Source organism: Odocoileus virginianus, chromosome 20 (assembly GCF_023699985.2).
Source record: "Odocoileus virginianus isolate 20LAN1187 ecotype Illinois chromosome 20, Ovbor_1.2, whole genome shotgun sequence".
Classification (NCBI taxonomy): domain Eukaryota; kingdom Metazoa; phylum Chordata; class Mammalia; order Artiodactyla; family Cervidae; genus Odocoileus; species Odocoileus virginianus.
Window position 1 is genome coordinate 24,684,408 of NC_069693.1, and position 20,398 is coordinate 24,704,805.

The 20,398-nt window shown below is 50.6% G+C and overlaps 1 protein-coding gene across 3 annotated transcripts in view; it reads right to left on the reverse strand.

Annotated features, from left to right (window-relative positions):
- HAS3 (hyaluronan synthase 3) overlaps positions 1 to 20,382 on the reverse strand; it is a 26,606-nt gene extending 6,224 nt beyond the window's left edge. The window contains exons 1-3 of one of the 3 annotated variants that reach the window (XM_070451090.1): positions 20,294 to 20,382; positions 19,918 to 19,988; positions 1,351 to 1,986 (exon numbers count right to left, since the gene is read on the reverse strand). In XM_070451090.1, the coding sequence (XP_070307191.1) occupies positions 1,351 to 1,986 (636 nt within the window). In that variant the 5' untranslated portion in view covers positions 19,918 to 19,988; positions 20,294 to 20,382. Of the gene's footprint in view, positions 1 to 1,350; positions 1,987 to 11,815 lie in introns of all 3 variants that reach the window. The other 2 variants (XM_070451089.1, XM_070451088.1) reach the window with 2 other exon arrangements.
- Between the last annotated feature and the right edge of the window lie 16 nt (positions 20,383 to 20,398).

Genomic DNA, 20,398 nt, shown 5'->3' on the forward strand with positions numbered 1-20,398 from the left:
GTGCTTCAAGGGAAGAGACAGCAGTCACTATGGCTTGAGCCTGTGCCAGGGCTCAAGGGCTTTTTCTAAGTCATCTGAGTCCACAGGCAAGTCTCAGAGGCCCCTTGACCCTAAACGGACTGCAGAGTCAAGACCTGTCTCACAGCCCTCCCTCTCTGGTGTTGAGGAGGCCCTTGGCCCTAGGAAGGCAGGAAGAGGCAGGTGTACCAACTCTTACGCGAGGGTGCAACTTTCCAAACAGCCAAGACAAAAAAACCTGCAGCAAGCTAATTTTGGGTGGGTACCGTATAGAAAATTTAAATACTGGAGCACACAACATGCTGTCAGCAAGACTGTGCCGGTACGTAGGTGGGCGACCACAGCAGCTGCTATTCATTCAAGCGATGGGCATATGTGGAGAAGGGCAGGAACAGAGATGGAGGAACAGATGCTGGACCACAAATCTGGGTCCTGGGTGTCAGTTTCCACTTGGTACTGAGATGCATAATCTTTGATCAGTTTTCTCTAGGTTTTGTTATATGAAAACTGGAGCCATGTTACCTTGTCAACATAATAAAATTTCGAAGGAGGTGTCAATGCCCGCTTCAGCTGGAAGCAAGGCAGGGTCTGTTGGGGTCCTGGCCCTGCCAAGATGGCTGCAGCACTGAGCCGGGGGCAGGGGCGGGGGAGGGAGGGATTCGCACCTGTGTCCCTCCGCCTTACAGACAAGAACTTGATACCAGAAAGAGTGAGACTTTTCATCAACCTATAACTAAAACTATCTGAGTGCTTTGGAGCATGATTCTTTTCTGCTCTTCCCCATACTGTATGAAGAGGCTCATCCCCACTCTGCCAATGGTGAGGCAGTATTGCACAAGGACAAACAGCCTGGGCTCAACTCCTAGCTCTGCTCATTACTGCTGTGTGATATTAGGCAAGTTAGGCATTAGGCAACTGCACTTCAGGCCCAGTTTCTGTAAGTAGAAATAAGCGTGGTACCTATTCCCTAGGAATATTATGAGGATTAAAAGAACTAAAACATACGAAGTACCTACAACAGTGTCTGGTATAAGGTAAATGCTATACATACTTGTTTGCCACTCTGGGGATACCTATCCACAGACCTGCCCAGATTCCAGAGATCTGCCCAGATTCACAGAGCTAAGTACCAGCAGATCCAAGATTCCCGCCTAGGTCTTCTTGACCCCAGGACAGCTATTGAAAATTACTGTGTTTACTGCCTTCTGAAGTGCAGGGGAGGAAAGTACACAACACAAGGGACCTTGACTGGACCTATAATTCCCCAGGAGAGTATGCCTCGCTGGCTGGACACATTCACACGTCCACACACACCTAGGGAGGCAACCTCACCTGGATGTAGTCCACCGAATCACCAAGGGCCTTGAAGGCTGTGTACATGACCTCTCGCTTGCCTCCCCACTTCTGCATGATGCATGAGAAGGTGCTGGCCCGCACCACATCCCGAACGCGGTCCATGCCCTCCTGAAGGCTGGCCTCCGTCTCGCCCTCACCCGCCTCATGGAAGTTGCTGCGCCACACAAAGAAGCCGGCTTGCTCAGTGGCCCCGAGCACCTCATGGAAGATGTCCAGCATGTAGGCATCCTCCTGGCGATTGCCGTCCACCACCAGGACCACTTTGAGGTCGGGGAAGGCGATGCGCTGGGCTGAGCGCAGGCACTTGCGCAAGTAGTCGGGGTCCTCCTGGTACGCAGCGATGCAGAGCGCCACCGAGCGCCGCAGTGGGGAGGGCAGCTTCAGGGTCCGGCCCGCCCGTCGCATGCGCCGGTGCTCCAGGAAGGCAAATAGGCTCTGGATGAGCAGGTGCAGGCCCAGGATGGCACCGTACAGCCCGAAGGACAGATAGTGTTTTTCTGTATGGATGAACTGGTAGCCTGTCACATAAGCTGCCAGGATCCCACCCAGCACTGCCAAGGCAAACAGGCTGGTGCCCACCACGCGCAGGGCTGTTGTCAGCTGCACCGGCATCTGGTGGGAGAAGGTGCGAGAGGTGGGTCAGCGAGAGGCAGCCTCTCTGGTCAATGGCCATGGGGGCATTTTCTCTGGGCCTGGTCTAGACCCAGGGAAATGATCCACTAATAACAACCATCACCATTTACTGAGCATGACTAAGACTGGAGACTCGAAAGCCAGACTAGTAGTAGTTGAGTTTTGCGGTTTAGTAGTAGACAGAGCACAGGCTCCTCTGTCCACGGGATTCCCCAGGCAAGAATACTCAGTTCTGCCACCTGCTGTGTGCCTATTCTACCCCTTAGATTATTCACCTGTAAAATGTGTGTTGCAGCACTAGCCTCCTAACATCTTTGAGGATTAAATGGGTTATACACATAAAGCACTCAAAGCAGCATTTATTATCATTAGCTAAACCCAAGCCAGAGAGATCTGAGAGAGACCTAGCTGGTGGCAGAACTGGGATCTACCTGACCCAACGCTCTCACAGGCAAGCTTCGGTAGGGTGAGCCTGAGACCAGTGGAAGCTCTGAGCATCTGAGAAGCCAAGAAGAGGGAGGAAGTGGAGGGGCAAGGGCAGGTAGACAGACTTTATGCCCTACACCCACCAGGGGATCACACCATGAAGAAAGTGGGGAAGGAAAAGATGAGAAAGAGCAGGAAACATAGAGGTGCCTGAGGGAAAAAAAGGAGAAAACAGCTTCCCTTTCTCAAAACAACTAAATCTGTAAGAGAAAGTTTACCAACGTTCTCTGCTTTCTCACTTTTTTCTCTTTGACTTGAGAGGCAGCAAAGAAAGGGAAAGTGACCAGGAAAAGCAGACAAGGGAAAGAAAAGGAAATGAGAGCTGGGGTGTGGACAGCCCTCCTGGAAGCCCAGCACTGGGGCACCAGGGGGAACTGCAGCTACCACTTCAGCAGCCCAGCGGCCGGGAGGGATGCCTGCCAGGGAAGCCCCATCCACTTGGTCCTAGTGCCCGCATGGAATCTCTGTCCATGTACCCCTGCCCCGCTACTCCAGGAAACGCTGGCAGGTTTTGTTAGGAAAACTCAGGACTTCTAGCATCTGCCCATCTGGAAAGAGCTGTGTTTTAGTGAGCCGAGTCTAGCACTTGGTACTTGAAGCCTTGTGCTGGAGACACAGCCCTACTATCGCCCTGGCTGCCTGATCTTGCCCAAATTCTCTGGGACTTCGCAACTCCTCTGGGGAGGGATTCCAATGGTTTCTTGTTCCATAGGTCCCAGGTAAGTCATTATACTGATTAGTAGCCCTGAAGGACTGAGTGGGAGAGGGGAGGGGTTGGGGGAAGGCTGATGAGGACAGCTCCCCATCTCCTCTCCTTGCCACCTGCCTGATCTGGAGAATCCTGTTACCACCACCGCCCACCCTTTACAGACAAAGGGGTCTCACTTCCAAGCTTGCTCCAAGTCTGGGTCTCACTCAAACTGACTCCAGACTGCCACATCAACACAAACACACTTTCTTGCTAGGGGGCTGGTTCCCCTGCCACCCTTCACACAGCAGGGGTGAAGAACACGCAGTCGGTGCCTAAATCAACCGGAGACTCAGGCCTCAGCAGCATTCCAGCAGCTTCGGTCCGGAAAGTGCTGTTGGCAGCCTCACCTCTCCGGGAAGCTCGGCCTCCGGGCGCTCTGCCCCGCTGTCCCCGGGAGCCTGCCGTGTGCTTCCTCTGCAGGATTCCCAGCCGTCCTTGTCTCCCCCTCCCCGCCACCCCCGCCGAGGGGGGCCTCGTACGCGCTTGCAGCCCACGGGTCCCTAAGCCCTGCATCCACCACCCAGGAGCGCCCCCACCCCCCTCTAGAGCTTATATGCCATGGGGGCGCTGCGGGCACTGCTGCCTGCCTGCGCGCTGGTAAAGAGCAGGGGGCGCCGAGACCAACCCAGCAACCTGCCCGGCGCTGGCGCCCCGCCTCGGTGCAGTGCCAGAGGCGGTGCCCACCAGGGTAACGCAGCCCGGAAGGCACTAGCCATGCTTCTCACCCCCACCAGACCTTGGCTTTCTAACGAAGGCGGTCCGGGCCACACCCACGTGCCCGTTTCCCACGACCCAGCTGGGAAGAAACGGAAAATGCAAGGAATCAGTCGGACCAGGCCCCACTCACCTCCTGGGGGGCGGGGGGGGGGGCGCGGGCGCTACCTTGGCAAAGTGTGCCTGCAGACAAAGGCGGCATCCTCAGTGTCGCCGGCCCCCTCCTTTCCCGGGGCAGGACCCCTCCTCCCCCGCTCAGGAACTAGAGGCTTTATCCTGGCACCCCTACATCACAGAGGCCCCAAGAAGGTCCCGCAGCCAGAAACCCCATGTGCAATCAGGCTCTGGTACCAGCTCCGCCTCAAGTGGCCCTGCCCAGACAAGGGGCCGTGTCACCCCTCAAGCCGGCGGAGAGGAGCCTCTTGTCCCCCTACACCCCCTTTGCTCAGAGGAGATCCAGGAGAGCTCGGCCCCTGTAGGTTAATGCGCACCCGGCTTCAAGGGCAAGAGATTGGGGACGCTCTCCAAGCCCTCCCCCTACACCGAGAGACGTGGGAAAGAGAAAACCTCCAGCCGAAGACGAACGCCGCCGATCTGCTCCCGACGCCGCGCGGGGCTGCCCAGTCTGTAGCCTCTCCAGCTGACAGGTGTGCCCTTCTGCGGGGCCCACACGCGCGGCAGGACGGAAACTTGTGCGCGGGGCAGGGGCTCTTTCCTTTGCGCCTGGCCGCCCTTCCAGCCCCTCCGAGGCCGCAAGGGAAGGGGAGCCCAGGCCGCCGGTACTTGCGGCCATGGCCCGGCTGACCCGCAGTAACCGGGGCGCCGAAAATCTTGGTGCCTGCACAGGTGCGCACACCCGGGCGGGCCTGGGGCAGCGAGAAACTCCAGCCAGCCTCGTGCCCCTCACCGTCGTCCACCTCCTAATCCATTCACAAAACAGGAGCCGCAAGGGAGGAAGGGAGGAGAGGCTGGAGCAGGAGAGGATGGAGGAAGAAAGGGAGGAGGGGTCAGTGGGGAGGGGGCTACAGGAACGGCCGCCGGGAAGCCTGGAGATGCCGCAGCCCTCAGCCCGCCTCGCGGCGCTGCACGCAGCACCCACACGGCTGGGGAAGCCGGCGGGGTCCGCGGGGCTCAGCAAGCGGCACCGCTGGAGTCCGGCGCGCCCGGGTTCCTCGGGCAGCCCGCCCCTCCGAGAGGGCTGGCCGGTCGGCCAGGCCCGCGCTCACCGTGCCGCCGGCTGCCCGCGCTCCGGTGCTCAGCAGGCCCGCGGCGGCTCCATGCCCCTCCTCCCGCTCCTCGCCGCCGCGCCTCTCTTCACGGTGCGCCGCTGCTGCCGCGCGCTCCGACTGACGAGCGCTGGCCCCGCCGAGCAGCCTTTAAGTACCGAGCGCGCCCCCGCCGGGAGAAGCGCCCTCCTCCGGCCCTGGGGCCGGGAAAGTTGGGAAGAGTGGGAGGGCTCCCCCGAGGGCTGCGAGGAGCATCCCCTTCCCGGCTCGGCCGGGGGTAGCCCCACGCGGCCGGCGCGCGGCGGGACGCAGGGTCCCGAGTGGACGTGGCTCCTCCTGTTCTGAAAGACTCGCAGCCTCTGCACACTCCGAAATTGCAGTTCCCCAACCGAAGCCAAAAGCCGAGTTCCGTCGCGCTCGGCCCGGGACCAACTGCCCAGGGAAGAGGTGGTCATTGTGCTCAACCTGGAACCTGAAGCGCAGTTAACTTCAGTATAACCCATAGGGGCTTCCAAAATTGTGACTCTCAGTTGCCCTCTGCCCCGCGCCCCGTCTTCTAAGCCTCGAACTCTACTCACCCTGCAAACCAAGCAGGTAGAAATCCCCCGACTGCAGCAAGCGAAGGGGCTGTGCTTTGTGTAGAACACTCCCTAAAGCCAAAACAGCAGAACCTTCCTGCTGGGGGTAAAGAAGGCTCAGAAGACAATACTCGTTAAATATAAAAAAAACTGGTCAAAGGTGTTAACAATTGTGACAAGCTCTGAATTCCGCAGTGGGGCGCTGATGACATTAAGGCTTTCAAGAGCTGCAACGGTTTTGCAAGAACCTTGAAAGTTCCCTGTGTCCTAGAGCCAAAACCAATTCCTCCTCCCCGTTTTTTTACACCTTTACTTCCGACACCCACGACTTCCTAAATTCCCAACTGACCTTATCACCAGAGGTTTCCAAGTTCCCCAAAGCTGACGCTAGACCTGGGTGAGGTGAGGTAGGGTGGGGTAGGGTTAGGGAGAGATGGGGAGTTCTTAGCATTCAAGGAAGTAAGTTTACAATCAGCTGAACACAATGGTTTCTAAATCTCGGAAAATCTTGGATGTATTATAATTGAAGACTAGTAAAAAATGAATTTACATATCTCCTGGGACAATTGCTACAAAAATTTATAGGAATGTGAATTGCAGTCTCCAAGCTGCTCCTCTCAGAACTCTTAGGGGCTCACCGTGACTCAGCTGGGCCACAGAGCTCACCCTTCAGTCCCCCAGGTAAACAGACCCTTGATACATCACCCACTCCTATATTGCAGTATTTAAACCAAATCATTTTGGACTCTTGCTTGAGAAAATCAAGTTGAAACATTCTTTTTGTGTGTGTGCTTTTTATAACAAGTGTTCAGGGACTTCCCTGATGGTCCAGTGGTTAAGAATCTGGCTGCCAATGTAGGGGACATTGGTTTGATCCCTGATCCAGGAAGATCCCACATGCCAAGGTGCAACTAAGCCTATGCACCACAGCTACTGAAGCTCAAGTGGAGAGAGAGAAGACCTTGGTTAAGCCCTTGGAGTAAGTTCTGTCACTAGCCATGTGGCACTAACCTCAGTGTCTTCATCCCAGAGATGGGACTACTTGACAGGACTGTCATAAAGCTTGAAAAGACCGACTGAGAGTAAGTGCCCAGTAAAGGTTAACTCCAGCCAACTTCAGAGAATGGCATCTGCTTGCCAATGCTATGGATTCTACATACCTATCCCTCCAGGGTGTGACACTTGGTGGCAGGAAGTTCAGTGTTCATGAAAAATGCCTTGTCTCAATTGCATTAAGGACTCCATGAGCTCTAACTACTGCCTCTACACCCAGGGGCTTGCCAGACTGGAGGAGCTATCTAATTCTACCTCCCACCCAAATTTGCAATCTACGTATTTTTAGAGCAGGGGAAACAAGCAGAGGCTGGGCGGCTATGAGTGACCAGCTTGGTGAGAAGTGAACGCCCCATTTAAAGATGTCCCTTTGAGAGGGATGGCCCAGCGTGGCCAGGTGCTCTGTTGTTAGGAGAAGCCAGAAATTCAGATTCTTATGTGAAGTCTTCTCCTATTGAAGTGTTAGCTACTAATTCAAACGTTAAAAGACACTCCACAGGTCAGGCCAAGTGTGTCTGAGTCAGATCCAGCCAACTGGCTGCTTGCAAGTGACCTGTTTAGACGATTAAGGAACAGAGCAGCCAGTTTGGAAAGATCCCTTCTGCCCTCAGCAATGCAGCAGCATGACTTCTCCGTGTGCAAGTTTCCTGGGGCTGCTCCTCGATCATCTCATGCCTAGTTAATTTCCAAGACTCTAAATTTGTCCCACAGGCTTAGTGCCTAACTCACTCAGCTGGTTCCAGGGAGGTTTATAGGTGGTGAGCTGGTATAGCACCAGCTCACTAGTCAATTAAAACCTCTGAAATAAACAGCAGGCCCAGGGCACCATTATGAAAACAGTAAACACTCTTCCCATATCCACTGGCTTGGCCCCCTAAATGGCTTCCCCTGGGGAACAGATTCTCTTTTTCTGGTCTTCAGGGCCAGGTGACCTAGTGTGATCAGACAGCTAGGAGAGCTTTACCCTTGTGGCCAGGCAGAATTTGCTTGTAATTAACATCCACTTTGCTGGGCCCTATTTGCATTAGTCTCTTCAGGGGGAGGTGGGTCGGGGAATCTTTAAGGGGCTGATATAACAAAGCTCACATTTATCTCTGCTTACCACTGGGGATTTAGAAATAGGAATAATTCCATATCCAATTACTTAAAAACGTGATTTCAGAGGGTGCTGAACTGGCTTGTTACCCAGGTTCCAGAGGGCAAGCCTCCTATTCAGTTCTGTGGCAGAAGGTTCATGCAGTATTTCAACATTCATGTATGACCTGCTCTGAGCCGAGAAGAATGCTTTGGCACTGCAAAGTCTCAGGCTGGTCTGTGCTGTCTAAATGGTTATCCATTTTGAAGACAAATACACTTGAAAACTTAAGTTACCACAGAAGAAAGTTTATAATTAAATGTTGCTGAGAGACTCCAATTAGAAGAATTTGAAGATTTTTTTCAGGAAAGAGATCTCTGAGCTGGTATGGGCTGGGCAGAGTTCCACAGAAAGCAACAGGAGCACTCTAGACAGAAGGCATCATTTACAAATAAGAGTGTATAGAGGAGGAACTTCCCTGGTGGTTCAGTGGTTAAGAATCCATTGGCCTTCCAAAGCAGGGGACATGGGTTCCATCCCTGGTTGGGGAACTAGGATCCCACATGTGTGCTAAGTCACCAGTCGTGTCTGACTCTCTGTGATCCCATGGACTGTAGCCTGCCAGGTTCCTCTGTCCGTGCGGATTCCCCAGGCAAGAATACTGGAGTGGGTTCCCATGCCCTCCTCCAGGGGATCTTCCCAACCCAGGGATCAAACCCAGATCTCCCACGTTGCAGCCAGATTCTTTACCATCTGAGCCACCAGGGAAGCCCAGGATCCCATGTGGTGCAGGGCACCGAAGCCCTCGTGGCAGCACAGCTACTGAGCCTGTGCACTGCAACTAGAGAAGCCAGTGAGCCACAACGAAGACCCCGCATGCCACAAACTGATAACCTGAAGCAGCCAAACAAACATTCTAAAAAAGAGCAGGTAGAGGAATGCATCTGGACAAGGCAATGGCAACCCACTCCAGTATTCTTGCCTGGAAAATCCCATGGATGGAGGAGCCTGGTAGGCTGCAGTCTATGCAGTCGCACAAAGTCAGACAGGGCTGAAGCGACTTAGCAGCAGCAGAGGAATGTGTGAGGTGTGTTCGAAGTCCAGCAAAGACCAGTCACGATGAAACAAAAAATTTACACTGAAGAACCTGCAGCGCTGCCTGCCATGTAGAAAGTGCCTGATACTGTCTACCTGCAGAGGAGGAAGCTGGGGGTGGATTCCAGAGGGCCTTGGGTGACACAATGGTCTGGGTTTTATCCAGTAGGTAACAGAGAACTACTGAAGATGTCAGAGCAAAGCAGTAAGAGGTTACAAGTCTTGTTTGGTACTTTGGGTAAAGACTAGGAGTGGGGTAGGAGACCGGTTAGGAGGCAGAAGGGATCTCTCATGTCTCCAGCACTGGCGGGTGGGTTCTTTACCTCTGGCGCCACCTGGGAAGCCCTAGGAGGCAGATAAATCACAACAAAGGGGCGAGAAAAGGCTCTTGCGAGAATTGTTGGTGCTGCCTTCAGGAAGCAGAGGTAAGGGCTGGCAGTGTCAACTACTGGGGCACAAGTGAGACTACAGGTGGTGGAGTAACCAAGGGAAAGAGACTTCTAGAGTTTGGAGGGCTGAAGAGGCCATTCTCAAAGCTCTGGTGGGTCTGAGGTGACTGAATCCGACACCACTACTAACCAATCTCACCTTTCAACTAATTTTCAAATCCAAACCCATGAAATATTCAAATACCTGTGTCAATAGGAGCCCTCTGTGCGACAGCCCTGCGAGGTGCTGCTCTGCCCCACTGGCGGCCTACTGAGTCACTGGCAGGGGGGGGTAGAGGGATGTTCTAGCTCCACAGCTCCCCCGTGCCCTCTGACCTCACGCTTCAGGGCGCCACCCTGGCAGCCAGCCCACAGCTTCTAGCAAAGCAAAGCAGGATGGAGGATGGCAACCAAGCCAGGAGGTCTCCTCCAATGGCTGCAGGCTTCATCCCATCAGCTTCCCCTGGGCTGACCACAATCAAAACCTCTCAAAGCTAATGAAGGTGAAATTTAAATTGGCCCCCAAAGAGCAGCAGGCTATGTCTCCCAGGTGACTAAATAGGGCCTTCTCCTCAAGGCAGCTTCATCTGCAATACTAGTTAATACATAATTCAAAGTGGAAGGTGCGTGCCTTGACAGCAGCCAGGCAGCTACCATCAAACAAAGTTATCCTTTCATAGCTCTCCCCTCTTACCGACAAGTAGTCTGTAATCAGTACCATTTCTAGGTGCTACGTTTGAAGAAGGAGGGTTAAGGACTTCTCTGTCCTGCAGTTACAGTGGTTAGATTTTAACTCTAGTCTTTCTCTCCGTGGATGGAAGGGTCATTTTCATTTCAAGTTAAGGGGCCTCTGCTCGACTGGAGGCAGGGCTGCCAGGTCCTACTAAGGGGCCAGGTTCTTTTATGCTGGCTTGAAGGTCAGGATTAGAAGGGCACACGATAACGAAGAATCAAGCCAGACTTGGAGATGCTTTTCTTGGAATCCTGAACAGGAAAAGCTCTTCCTGGCCATCTTTCCTTCCTCTCCCTCCCCCAGGTGAATGCAGAAAGAAATCCAGAAGGCGATTTTAAAGAATAATCTACCTTCTTGGTGGAATATTGTGCAGCTACTAAATATGATGTTCAGGAATAGAATGTAAGAATATGCAAAAAATACTCATAATGCAAATGTTAAATGAAAAGGCAGGATACAAAAACCATCATGTATGAATGACTGCATTTAACGTTGCTGTTTCCTTTTGAATCCTATGAATTAAAAGGCAGGAGAGAAATTCACCCAGATATTAACATCAGGTTTGGGTGGTAGATCAATGAATTTTTCTCTTTGCTTTTTTTCTCTGTACTCTCCAAATATTCTATTAATGGTACAGTGCATAGGAATCTGCTTGCCAATGCAGGGGACACAGGTTCGATCCCTGGTCTGGGAAGATTCCATATGCCTCGGAGCAACTAAGCCCATGAGCCACAACAACTGAAGCCCGCGTGCCCTAGAGTCCATGCTCTGCAATAAGAGAAACCACTGCAACACGAAGCCATCTCATTGCAACTAGAGAGTGGCCCCAGCGCTCTGCAACTAGAGAAAGCCCATGCAACAGTGGAGACCCAGCACACCCAAAAAATTAAGTAAATAAATAAAAATAATAATATAAAATAAAATTATATAAATTGTAAATTCACAGAAACTGGTGCTGGGTGGGATATAGCATCATATATGGGTTCACATTCAAAAGGTCTGGCAACCTCAGTATAATGAAAAAGCAGGGAAGTTGGGAGGGCCAGGATACAGGATTAGTGGTCGCCAAAACTCCAGTAACTTGCTTTATTTAAATCCCTGGTACTGTTCAAGAGATTTTTTTGCAGGGAAGAAGGGAGTATGTAGATCTGGGCCTTCTCATCCAGCAACTCTGAGTGAATTCCAAAAACACTCTTTCCTCTTGGCAACACAACCCTGAGCCAGGGCACAGGATTTGCCTGGCACAACCCAGCTGGTGTCAACCTCCACTCAGCCCCTCATCCAGGGTCATGGTGATCCTGGGGAGAAGAGGCAGGCACTCTAAATGTGGGCTCTAGGAGCATCCTAAGAGGATGCTCTTCCTGAAAAAAACCAATTTCCAGGAATGGTGATGTCAACAGCATCTCACTCCTGCCCAGGGAGAGGCTGTCTTCTCTGAGTGCTATAAACCGACTCCCATGCTGGTACCCATGGGCATGTCCACACCCACACGTGCACATAACATACTGTATACAGAACCAACACGTGCACACTCGTTCATCACACAAGCACACACTCACTTTTCCCAGACCTGATCAGGACACACTCCTAGCCTAGAGCCTCAGTTGCAGGATCAAGGATCAACAGGAGGGGAACAAACTGCTTAAGGGTAACCTCATTCCATATTTACCTGGGCTTTGTTACAGTATTGTCAACCACAGTTCTTAAATGTGCTGGTACTTCTGCTTCATGTCCTCTTTCTTGATTAAAGACACAGTCACTGTCACAGAGGAGGTCCAAAGCTCCATCATCCATAAAAGCAACTGGAGAAGAGCCAATGGTAGGGGCAGTTCCCATCAGTCCTCTGTGAAGAGAGACCCCCCCCCAATATGTCCCACACTCATATTTTTTGTTAGGACACCTCCTTAACACACACACTGTTTCTTTCTCTCTTCCTGCCCCCTGCCACCCTTTTCTCACCAGATAAGTTAATGCACGGGTTCTCACGTCTGGCTACTGCACATTAGACTTTTAAAACTCCAGGAGGTTTTTTAAAAACACGAATGTCTGGACCCTATCCCGGATCGATTTAGTCACAATCACTGGGGGTGAGCTCCAGGCTTGCATTTTTATTGAATTCCCTAGGAGATTCTATTATGCATCTAGCATTGAGCACACATCCCATGGATTCTCCTCACATGGGTTTGCAAGCACATCTCTGGCACCCGGAGGACAGCAACCAACCAGCCAGTCCTGGAGCTGAGCTCCAGAGCAGACAAATATCTACCCAGCACCCTGCTTGCCACACTGGTCTGAATGAAGTGACCTTAAAGACTTAACAATGAACCAATGAACCACTGAGCCACGAGGTAAAAAGGAAAAAGAGAAAAGACATCAATTTGAGGTAGAAATTAGCAGGGAGCGCCAAGGAGATAAACAGAGGTGGATGGGACCACCTAGGCGTGTCAGTCCCCAGATCTCTGAATCTACCTGGAATGGGGTTGATACAACCTTTCCATTGGCAAAAGTGTCGCCTGCTTTTTCCAGGATAACCAGGGCAAAGCCAGGGAGGAGAGAGTTGCCAAAAAGCAATCAGGATTCGTTTGCTTCACAAATGACAGGATTTCTGAGCATGGAGGGCTTTTCCTCCCTGAAGGATGGGTTAGGGTGGTGGATCTGGGCTGCTCTCTTTTGGGGCACAGAGTCCCCATGACTCTCTCTCACATGGTCCTGGCCCTGGCCACAGAGAACCTCCCACAAGGCAGATGCTGGAGCCTTGTTCTTTGCAATCTCTGAACAACACTGATATAGTTTCTTTGGGAAGTGGTGGTGGGAGGGTGGAGACTCACCCCAGGCCCAGCTCTCTGAAGCATCGGTACCACATTTCTTTTAGTACAGACAGCCTAATTTCAGGCTGGTCCTTCCCTAGGATTAATATGGTCACCACAGGTTTTAAAGTGTGGAAAGTGGCTGTGTGGTCTAATTAAGGTGTGCGTGAATGTGGGGGGTGGGGCGGGGTGGGGGTGGGGGAGCCTGTTCAGGCTCTAGAGACTCTGGAAGCTTGGAGCAGGCAGCTTTGTTCTCCCCAGCGCCCGGCTACCTATGCGTGTGATGACTAGGGCTGTACCTCTGAAAAGCCCCACCCAGGCACTGTTCCAAGCAGGCTTTAGCTCTTAAGGCAGACAATGAAGATTAAATCTTACATCATTTAATAAACCACTTAAAGGCCCAGTAGCTGTCCCCAGGCCCCCAGCAGAGAGGATGCTCCTGCAGCACCGAAGCGGTTCCTCACAAGGAGCCCACCCTCTGCGCCCCTGCATCTCCGTGATGGAGTTAGGCGCTGGCTACCTGGTTCCTATAAGAACCAGTGAATAGGGACTTCCCCAGAGTCCAGTGGCTAAGACTTCTCGCTTTCAAATGCAGCAGGCCCAGGGTTCCATCCAGATCAGGGAACTGAGATCCTGTGTGCTGCAACTAAGACCCGGCAGAGCAAAAAAAAAAAAAAAAACAAAAACACAAAACTAGCAAATAATATCAGAAGCTTCTCTGCTCTAGTGCACTCACTCATTTCTCCCTGTTTCTCTTTCCATTTTAAAGAACTTATCTCTCTGAACTCTATTTTCCCCTTCTGCAAAATAAGAACATGAATTCCAGTCTCATTTTCTTTTCTCTGAAGGAATGGTACAGAATAGAGGTTATCAGTGTATATATGCAGGAAATATATACCCAAGAATTAAAACCATCCATTGTTATTATTCTGAGATAGTGAAATCTGAGAACTTTTCATAGGAGGTGAAAAGTTAAAACAAACAAACAAACAAAAAAAAAACAACAAACCTTTAAGGAGACATTTCTGGGTTCTGATTAGAGTTCATGGGAAGACTTGCTACATTTTCTATGCCCCTACACACAGCTCTGCAGTGTCAAAGGTCTACTGCCTTAGCCACCCCAGAAAGAAGAACAGGTCCTTCAGTGGGTAATTTACAAAAGCTGTCTAAGTACAGCAGCAGACAGGCTAAGGGGCCTGAGCAAATCTCACGTCTGGCTGCTGGACAAAGGACAAGGTCAAATACAGTATGTGTAACAAGTTCTGGTGTTTGAAGTTGGGTTTTGATGTACAAGGACACTATCTGGAGGGAGTCTGGACTGAGGTTTACCTTGAAACACATGCTCCATCTGACGAGCCAGGGAACCATACATAGTCTTTATCCTCACTGATATTAAGGACAGTTTTTTGGATTTCTCTGATGGTCCAGTGGCTGAGTCTCCATGCTCCCAATGCAAGGGGCCCAGGTTAAATCCCTGGACAGCAAACTAGATCCCACATGCCGCAAGTAAGGATTCACATTCCGCAACAGAGAATGAAGATCCACAAGCAGCAACTAAGACTAGCACAGCCAAATAAAAAAAATAAATATTAAAAAAGGAAAGGGAAAAAAAGTGTGTGTGTGTGTGTTTTACCACTTGGAAACATAGTGTCTGTCTATTGGGTAGCAAAGCACAGTGGCTAAAAGCCCAGCCTTGGGAGTCAGACTGACTTGAGTCCAAATACTGGTTTGGCTCTTTTTCACTAACTACGTAATCTGGAGCAAGTAATTAGCCTCTTATGTGTCTCAGTTTTCCCATCTATAAAACAGGGATAATAATAATACCTCCCTCCTAGGCCTAGTGTGAGGATTTAGTGGATTAATAAATGCCAGGTATACAGAAGAGCATAATAAGCTCTTTATAGTGTTAAGGTGATGTGGCGCTCCAGCAGTCATTTCACTTGGGTTTTACAGGATGAACCTGATACTCTGAGGCGCCGTCAGACCCTAGGTCCTGAGTCTGCTTTGGGAACCACGGTCATTATCAAGGGGGCACTTCTAACTCCGTGAGAAGGCACTCCCTGAACACATAGGACTGAGTCTCCGAGTGGAGAGCCTCGTCCAAGCACTTCTGAACAGACCTGCGGGGGCTCAGGCTCTCTCCAGGATGAGTACTCGTAGCTGGCTGCCAGTGAGCACAGCTGCAGAGAGTGTCACTGTGCCCCTATTAGTGGCTTTGATCCACAGAAAACTCCACCCTCTGAAGACTCCTTGGGCTGGAATTTTTTAGAGAGTGGTGTTAACACTGTGTTATGGTGACTGAACCTGTATGGCATAGATATTAACACAGTCAGCTGAGGATGGAGGAACAGAGATCAGCAAAAGCAGGTTGATAGACGTTGTGGTACAAACACTGAAAAGATTTGTATCTTTTGAATCTGGTCTTCCAACCTCTTAGGACTTATAGAAACACTTCAGGATGCAAAGAGTTATGTCTGAGAAGCACTGGAAATTAGAGATAATTCAGTTGACCATCAAGAGGCAAATGCTTAAACCAGCTGTGGGTCATCTATACAATGGAAGACACACCACATCACAGGGCAGAGTCTAAGATATGTGACTAAGAAAATGTCTCCAAGATATGTGACTAAGAAACAAATATACAGGACAGTCTTTATGGTGACAATCCCATTTTTCCTTTTGAAAGCAGTAATGTACATTTGAGTGTTCATTTGGGGAAAGGGTGAAAGGAAGGAAAGATCTGGGGATATACACCCAACTGCTGATCAGTGGTAACCTTGGGTAGGAGTGGGGGTGAGTATATCTTTGTCACATATACTTTACGTCTGTTATAATTCATAAAATATATGTAACACACATGTGCGTGCACAGACAGACAGATGCAGCCAGGGCGTTTGTACCTAGGAGCTGGCTTTGCTGCTCGTCAGCACTCTGAGGGCAGGGGACAGGACAGGGCCAGCATCCCTCAGCACAGGTCTTCGGAGATTCAACCACTGCTTCGTGGGACTCACATGCCGGGGTTTCTGTGTGTACATGAGCCCCTGAGTTTTTCCCAAACTGAGCTCTAGTTGGAAGTGTTTTCCTTCTGTACTAATTTTGTGGGGAGAGGCTCCCTAGGATTCAACATATGTTCAAAAGAGTCTGCTTCAACCCCCCAGGAGACTTTGGCCAAATTCCACCAAAAAGGAATAACAATAATTTGCCTCTTCGCTCCACGATGCTGTCCTGAGAATTAAACAACCTCATGGATAAAAAATGACCTTCAAACTAAAGGAAACCCAGAGGGATTGGCCTTGCTCTTCTATGCCCACGGATGCAGAGTGTCCTGGGGGTGGGAACAGGTAACACCTGAGTCCTCCTGGGAGCACGGACCCCCTGAGTCAGCATGAAGGACATGTGGGGAGGGACCACAGGGAGGACCCTTTGAGTAAGTGGAAACAACCCCTCTCAGGGCTGATGGTGCGGGTCTGCGCTCCCTCTTCACGGCTGGCAGGCATGGGTACCCTGAGCGCAGCCCTGAGCCCTGGCAGCAGCTGGTGTTCTAAGAAGACAACTCCCCAACCCCCAAACGGCCAGGCAGCTCGGAGCAAGTGGTGCATGGAAGGGAGAGGAGCGCGCACTGCAGTGAGGCTGCCGCGTGTGACTGCAGAAGCTCTGTGGCTGCAGAACTCGCTAGAGGACACAGCTGAGCCCTTAGAGGTCATGCCTGCTCCTGTCCAGGGTGCAGGGGAAGAAGCCCATGCCTACCCTTCTTCCACGGTCAGGCAGAGTGGCTGCCTCCCACAGCCCACCCTGAAACTCAGTTCCCGTTTTCTGCCGCCCCCCGCCTTGCACTGAAATCCCAGCTGAGCCTTTGATTCTGTGCAGACTGCAGAGGCCAGTCTGACTGTGCCCAGGTCGGATGAGCCACCCTCCCACCCACGGATCAGCTTTCACTCGCCCTGGCTGCCCCTTCATGCAGGGACTGCCCGTGAGTCACAGGCAGGTGGCAGGCAAGGCTCCATTCACTCACAGCCTCACAGACAAAGAGCTGGAGCAGGGCGGGGACGGAGGCCAGACCCACAGGGCTGCTGTCCTCTTTCTTCTGCTGCCAAAGAAGGAGGGTGGTGAAAGGGGACAGGGCTCACTGCTTCCATAGGACGGAGGGGGAAAAAAAACCGTGGTTGGGTATGAATTCCCTCTGCCTCAATGTATTTCCCATTTTACAGCTTTCGTCACCTTGGGCTCAAAGTACTTTCCAAAAACAAGCTGAAAGAGACTTCGCCTTCCAATGCAGGGGGTGCGGGTTTGATCCCTGGTCAGGGAACTAAGATCCCGCATGCCTTCTGGCCAAAAAACCAAAACATAAAGCAGAAGTAATATTGAACAAATTCAATAAACACTTTCAAATGGCCCACATTTAAAGGAAAAAAAAAGAATCTTAAAAAACACCAAAAACATGCTGAAGGGGCTTCAGGTGGAAATAGGTCTGTGGCTGCCCCTACCTCACTCAAAGTGGTCCACAGGCTATGTGTCCCACATCCTTTCCCTCCATTTCCAGTGGGCTCACACCATCCCTCCTCTTTCACCTCTCTTCTCTCCCACCTTGGACCCTGGCAGTCGCCACTTCCTCTGCCTGGACTGCTCTTCCCCCAAGTATCTTTATGTCTGCTCCTTCACCTCCTTCTGATCTTTACTCAAATATCAGCTTCTCAGGGAGGCCTTCTCTGGACAACTTCTCCAAACTTACAGCTCTCAGCCAATACGCAGCTCAATTCCTGACCTCATTTTTCCCTATAGCACTTATCGCTATTTGATGTTCTATTCTTTATCTTATTTCTTGTCTGGCTCCTTCTGCTATAGTGTCAGCTCTCCCTGAAGGTCAGGGTTTTGTTTGCTGCTGTGTTCTCAGTGCCTGGTACAGCATCTGGCACATAGTAGGTGCTCAACAAACTGTTGTCATTGTGATTTGCTTTCCTACCCAGCATCCCTGGTTGGCCGTTATCCGGGGATGGATTGGCAGAGCCATAGGAAAGTGAAGGAATGGAGAAGAGAGGTAAAGAAAGAACAAGAACATGAAAATATGGAAAAGTATGTGTTTGGAGAGATGACAGGGAGCAAAGTGCAAGTTAGGAGATTTCTGATTAAATAACAAGAGGGTGGGGATGTCCCTGGTGGTCTAGCAGTAAGACTCCACACTCCCAATGCAGGGTGTGATCCTTGGTTGGGGAACTAAAGATCCCCCATGCCACACAGTGCAGCATAAATGAATGAATGAATAGATAAATAAATAAATAACAGAGGGTGTGTAAAAGGGCAGGTATGTGCTAAGGAGGAAGGACAGCATACCAGAGAGGGAAGCCATCCAGAATGGCCAAGAAGTCTAACCTGATGAAGCAATTGACGCTTGGGCAGAGTGCCTGGGTTTGGCTGCAGCCACAGCTTTCGGCCCCTTGCTAGTCTTTTGCCACAGTCCCATCCTCTGGAGATCAAGGGGGCTGTGCCAGTGGGCCTGGAAGTGGAAGAGGCAGCAAGGAAGGGAAGAGGGCGCAAGTAAAAGACCCATGAGTGACACAGGGGAGCTTGGGGCAGACCACTATGCAGTGGAGGAAGTGGAGGTGAAAGGCCAGGGGAGTGTCAGTGGCAGAGACGGAGGGAGGAGCCTGGAGGAGCAGCAGGAGAAGATGGCCCCAGAAGGAGGAGAGATGGGCAGAGGTGGAGGCAAGCGGAGGGGCACAGCTGTGACACAGAGGCAGACACACCTTACAGGCCTATGCAGGAAACTGTCACCACTGCTCCTGCCATCTGCCCCTGGAGTTCCGCACCTTTTTCTTTTTTAAGTTTTGTGTTTTTATTATCCTAAAGCTCTAAATTCTCATGCTCTTTCTCAAGGATGGAGATGTATATAGATATACATATCTATATAATATCTACGTAGATAAACATGGGAGATTATAATTTGGAAACTTTTAATGTTTTAGTCGTATTTGGTGTTTAGGAGGGTGACATTAAGGTATCCCTCCCCTTGAGTTTGGGATTCCCAGGTGGTGCTAATGGTAAAGAATCCACCTGCTAATGCAGAGATGCAAGAGACATGGGTTCGATCCTCGGGCTGGGAAGATCCCCTGAAGTAGGAAATAGCACCCCACTGCATTTTCTTTCCTAGAAAATTCCATGGGCAGAGGAGCCTGGCAGGCTCTAGTCCAGGGGGCCACAAATAGTCAGACATGACTGAGCAACTAGGCATACACAATGACCCTTTGAGTTTGGTAACAAGGACAGAAAAAGTCACTTTCTGAAACTGAATCCACCAAAATCAATAAAGAACAGATGCTTTTAGCCAGTTGCCAAATAATTCAAATTAAGAGGCAACTTCTAAATGGAGACAAAGGGACGAGGATGCTCTGTGAGGCACTCCCTATATGGGTGTTTAGACTGGAGTTTCTCATTCTAATCAAGTTGATCCAAGAGGGTATGTCCTAAGAATTGCAATGCAGTTAAAACAAAGTTGTAAATTAAACCAACGGTCTGACACATCTGATTGTCTTAAGAGGGTGGTATGGAGTTTAGTTAGAAGAAGGCCAAGAAATGAAAACTTCCAGTGTCTATCCAACTGGTCCACAGGAGATTCTTCTCTGATCTGAAAGTCAGATCCTAATGTTCTAGACATCGTTGATCTGGAGAATGGAATAATCTCGATACCCTAGCTGAATGGAAATATTCCTTAAAAACACCTGATTGCCTATGTTCTAATTCACTGCTCACCAAAAAGGTTCTAAGCTAAGGACCATGTCTGTAACTTGGCCAGATGGAAATAGTCTGAGGTAAACCAGCAAATGGACCTGCTTGCAGACAGATCCTTTAGTCACTTGAGAGTTTTGGGAAACTGTTTTGCTTCTGTTGGGCCTGGTCACCAGAGAGCTGGGATAAAACTCCAACAAAATTCATCCCTGAGGACTGGTTAAAGACTCTGGGTTAGCCTCACCAAGGTGTTGATGACAGAGAGGGCTTGTCTGAAGCAGTCATCCAGTTTCTCCTTTTTGTCTTCTCTTTTAGCTGTAATCAAAATTCAGAGGTCGAAATATGTAAATTGGTAAAAAGACATCTATAGCACTACATGTGAAATTACTTCAGCAAACATGGCATCAGGTCACCAATAAACAGTACACTTCCAACAGGCATTTAGTATGAACACGCTGTCTAAACATTCCTTAATCTAAAGGAGCATAGACTGAAGGCAGGATATAAACTTCCATCTGAGATGTTCATGACTCTTTTCTCCTATTATCAGGGCAACTCAATGCAAACATTAGCAGAGGAAGTGAAAGAAAATGGTCTGGGAGGGCAAACACAGCGCTTACCCTTCTTCTCTGGAAGATTCAACCAGTTTGATTCTTTTTTCTGGAGATCGAATCCTCAATGCTACAGCTTTTCATCTCAATAGCAGAGGACCAGATTCAGACCTG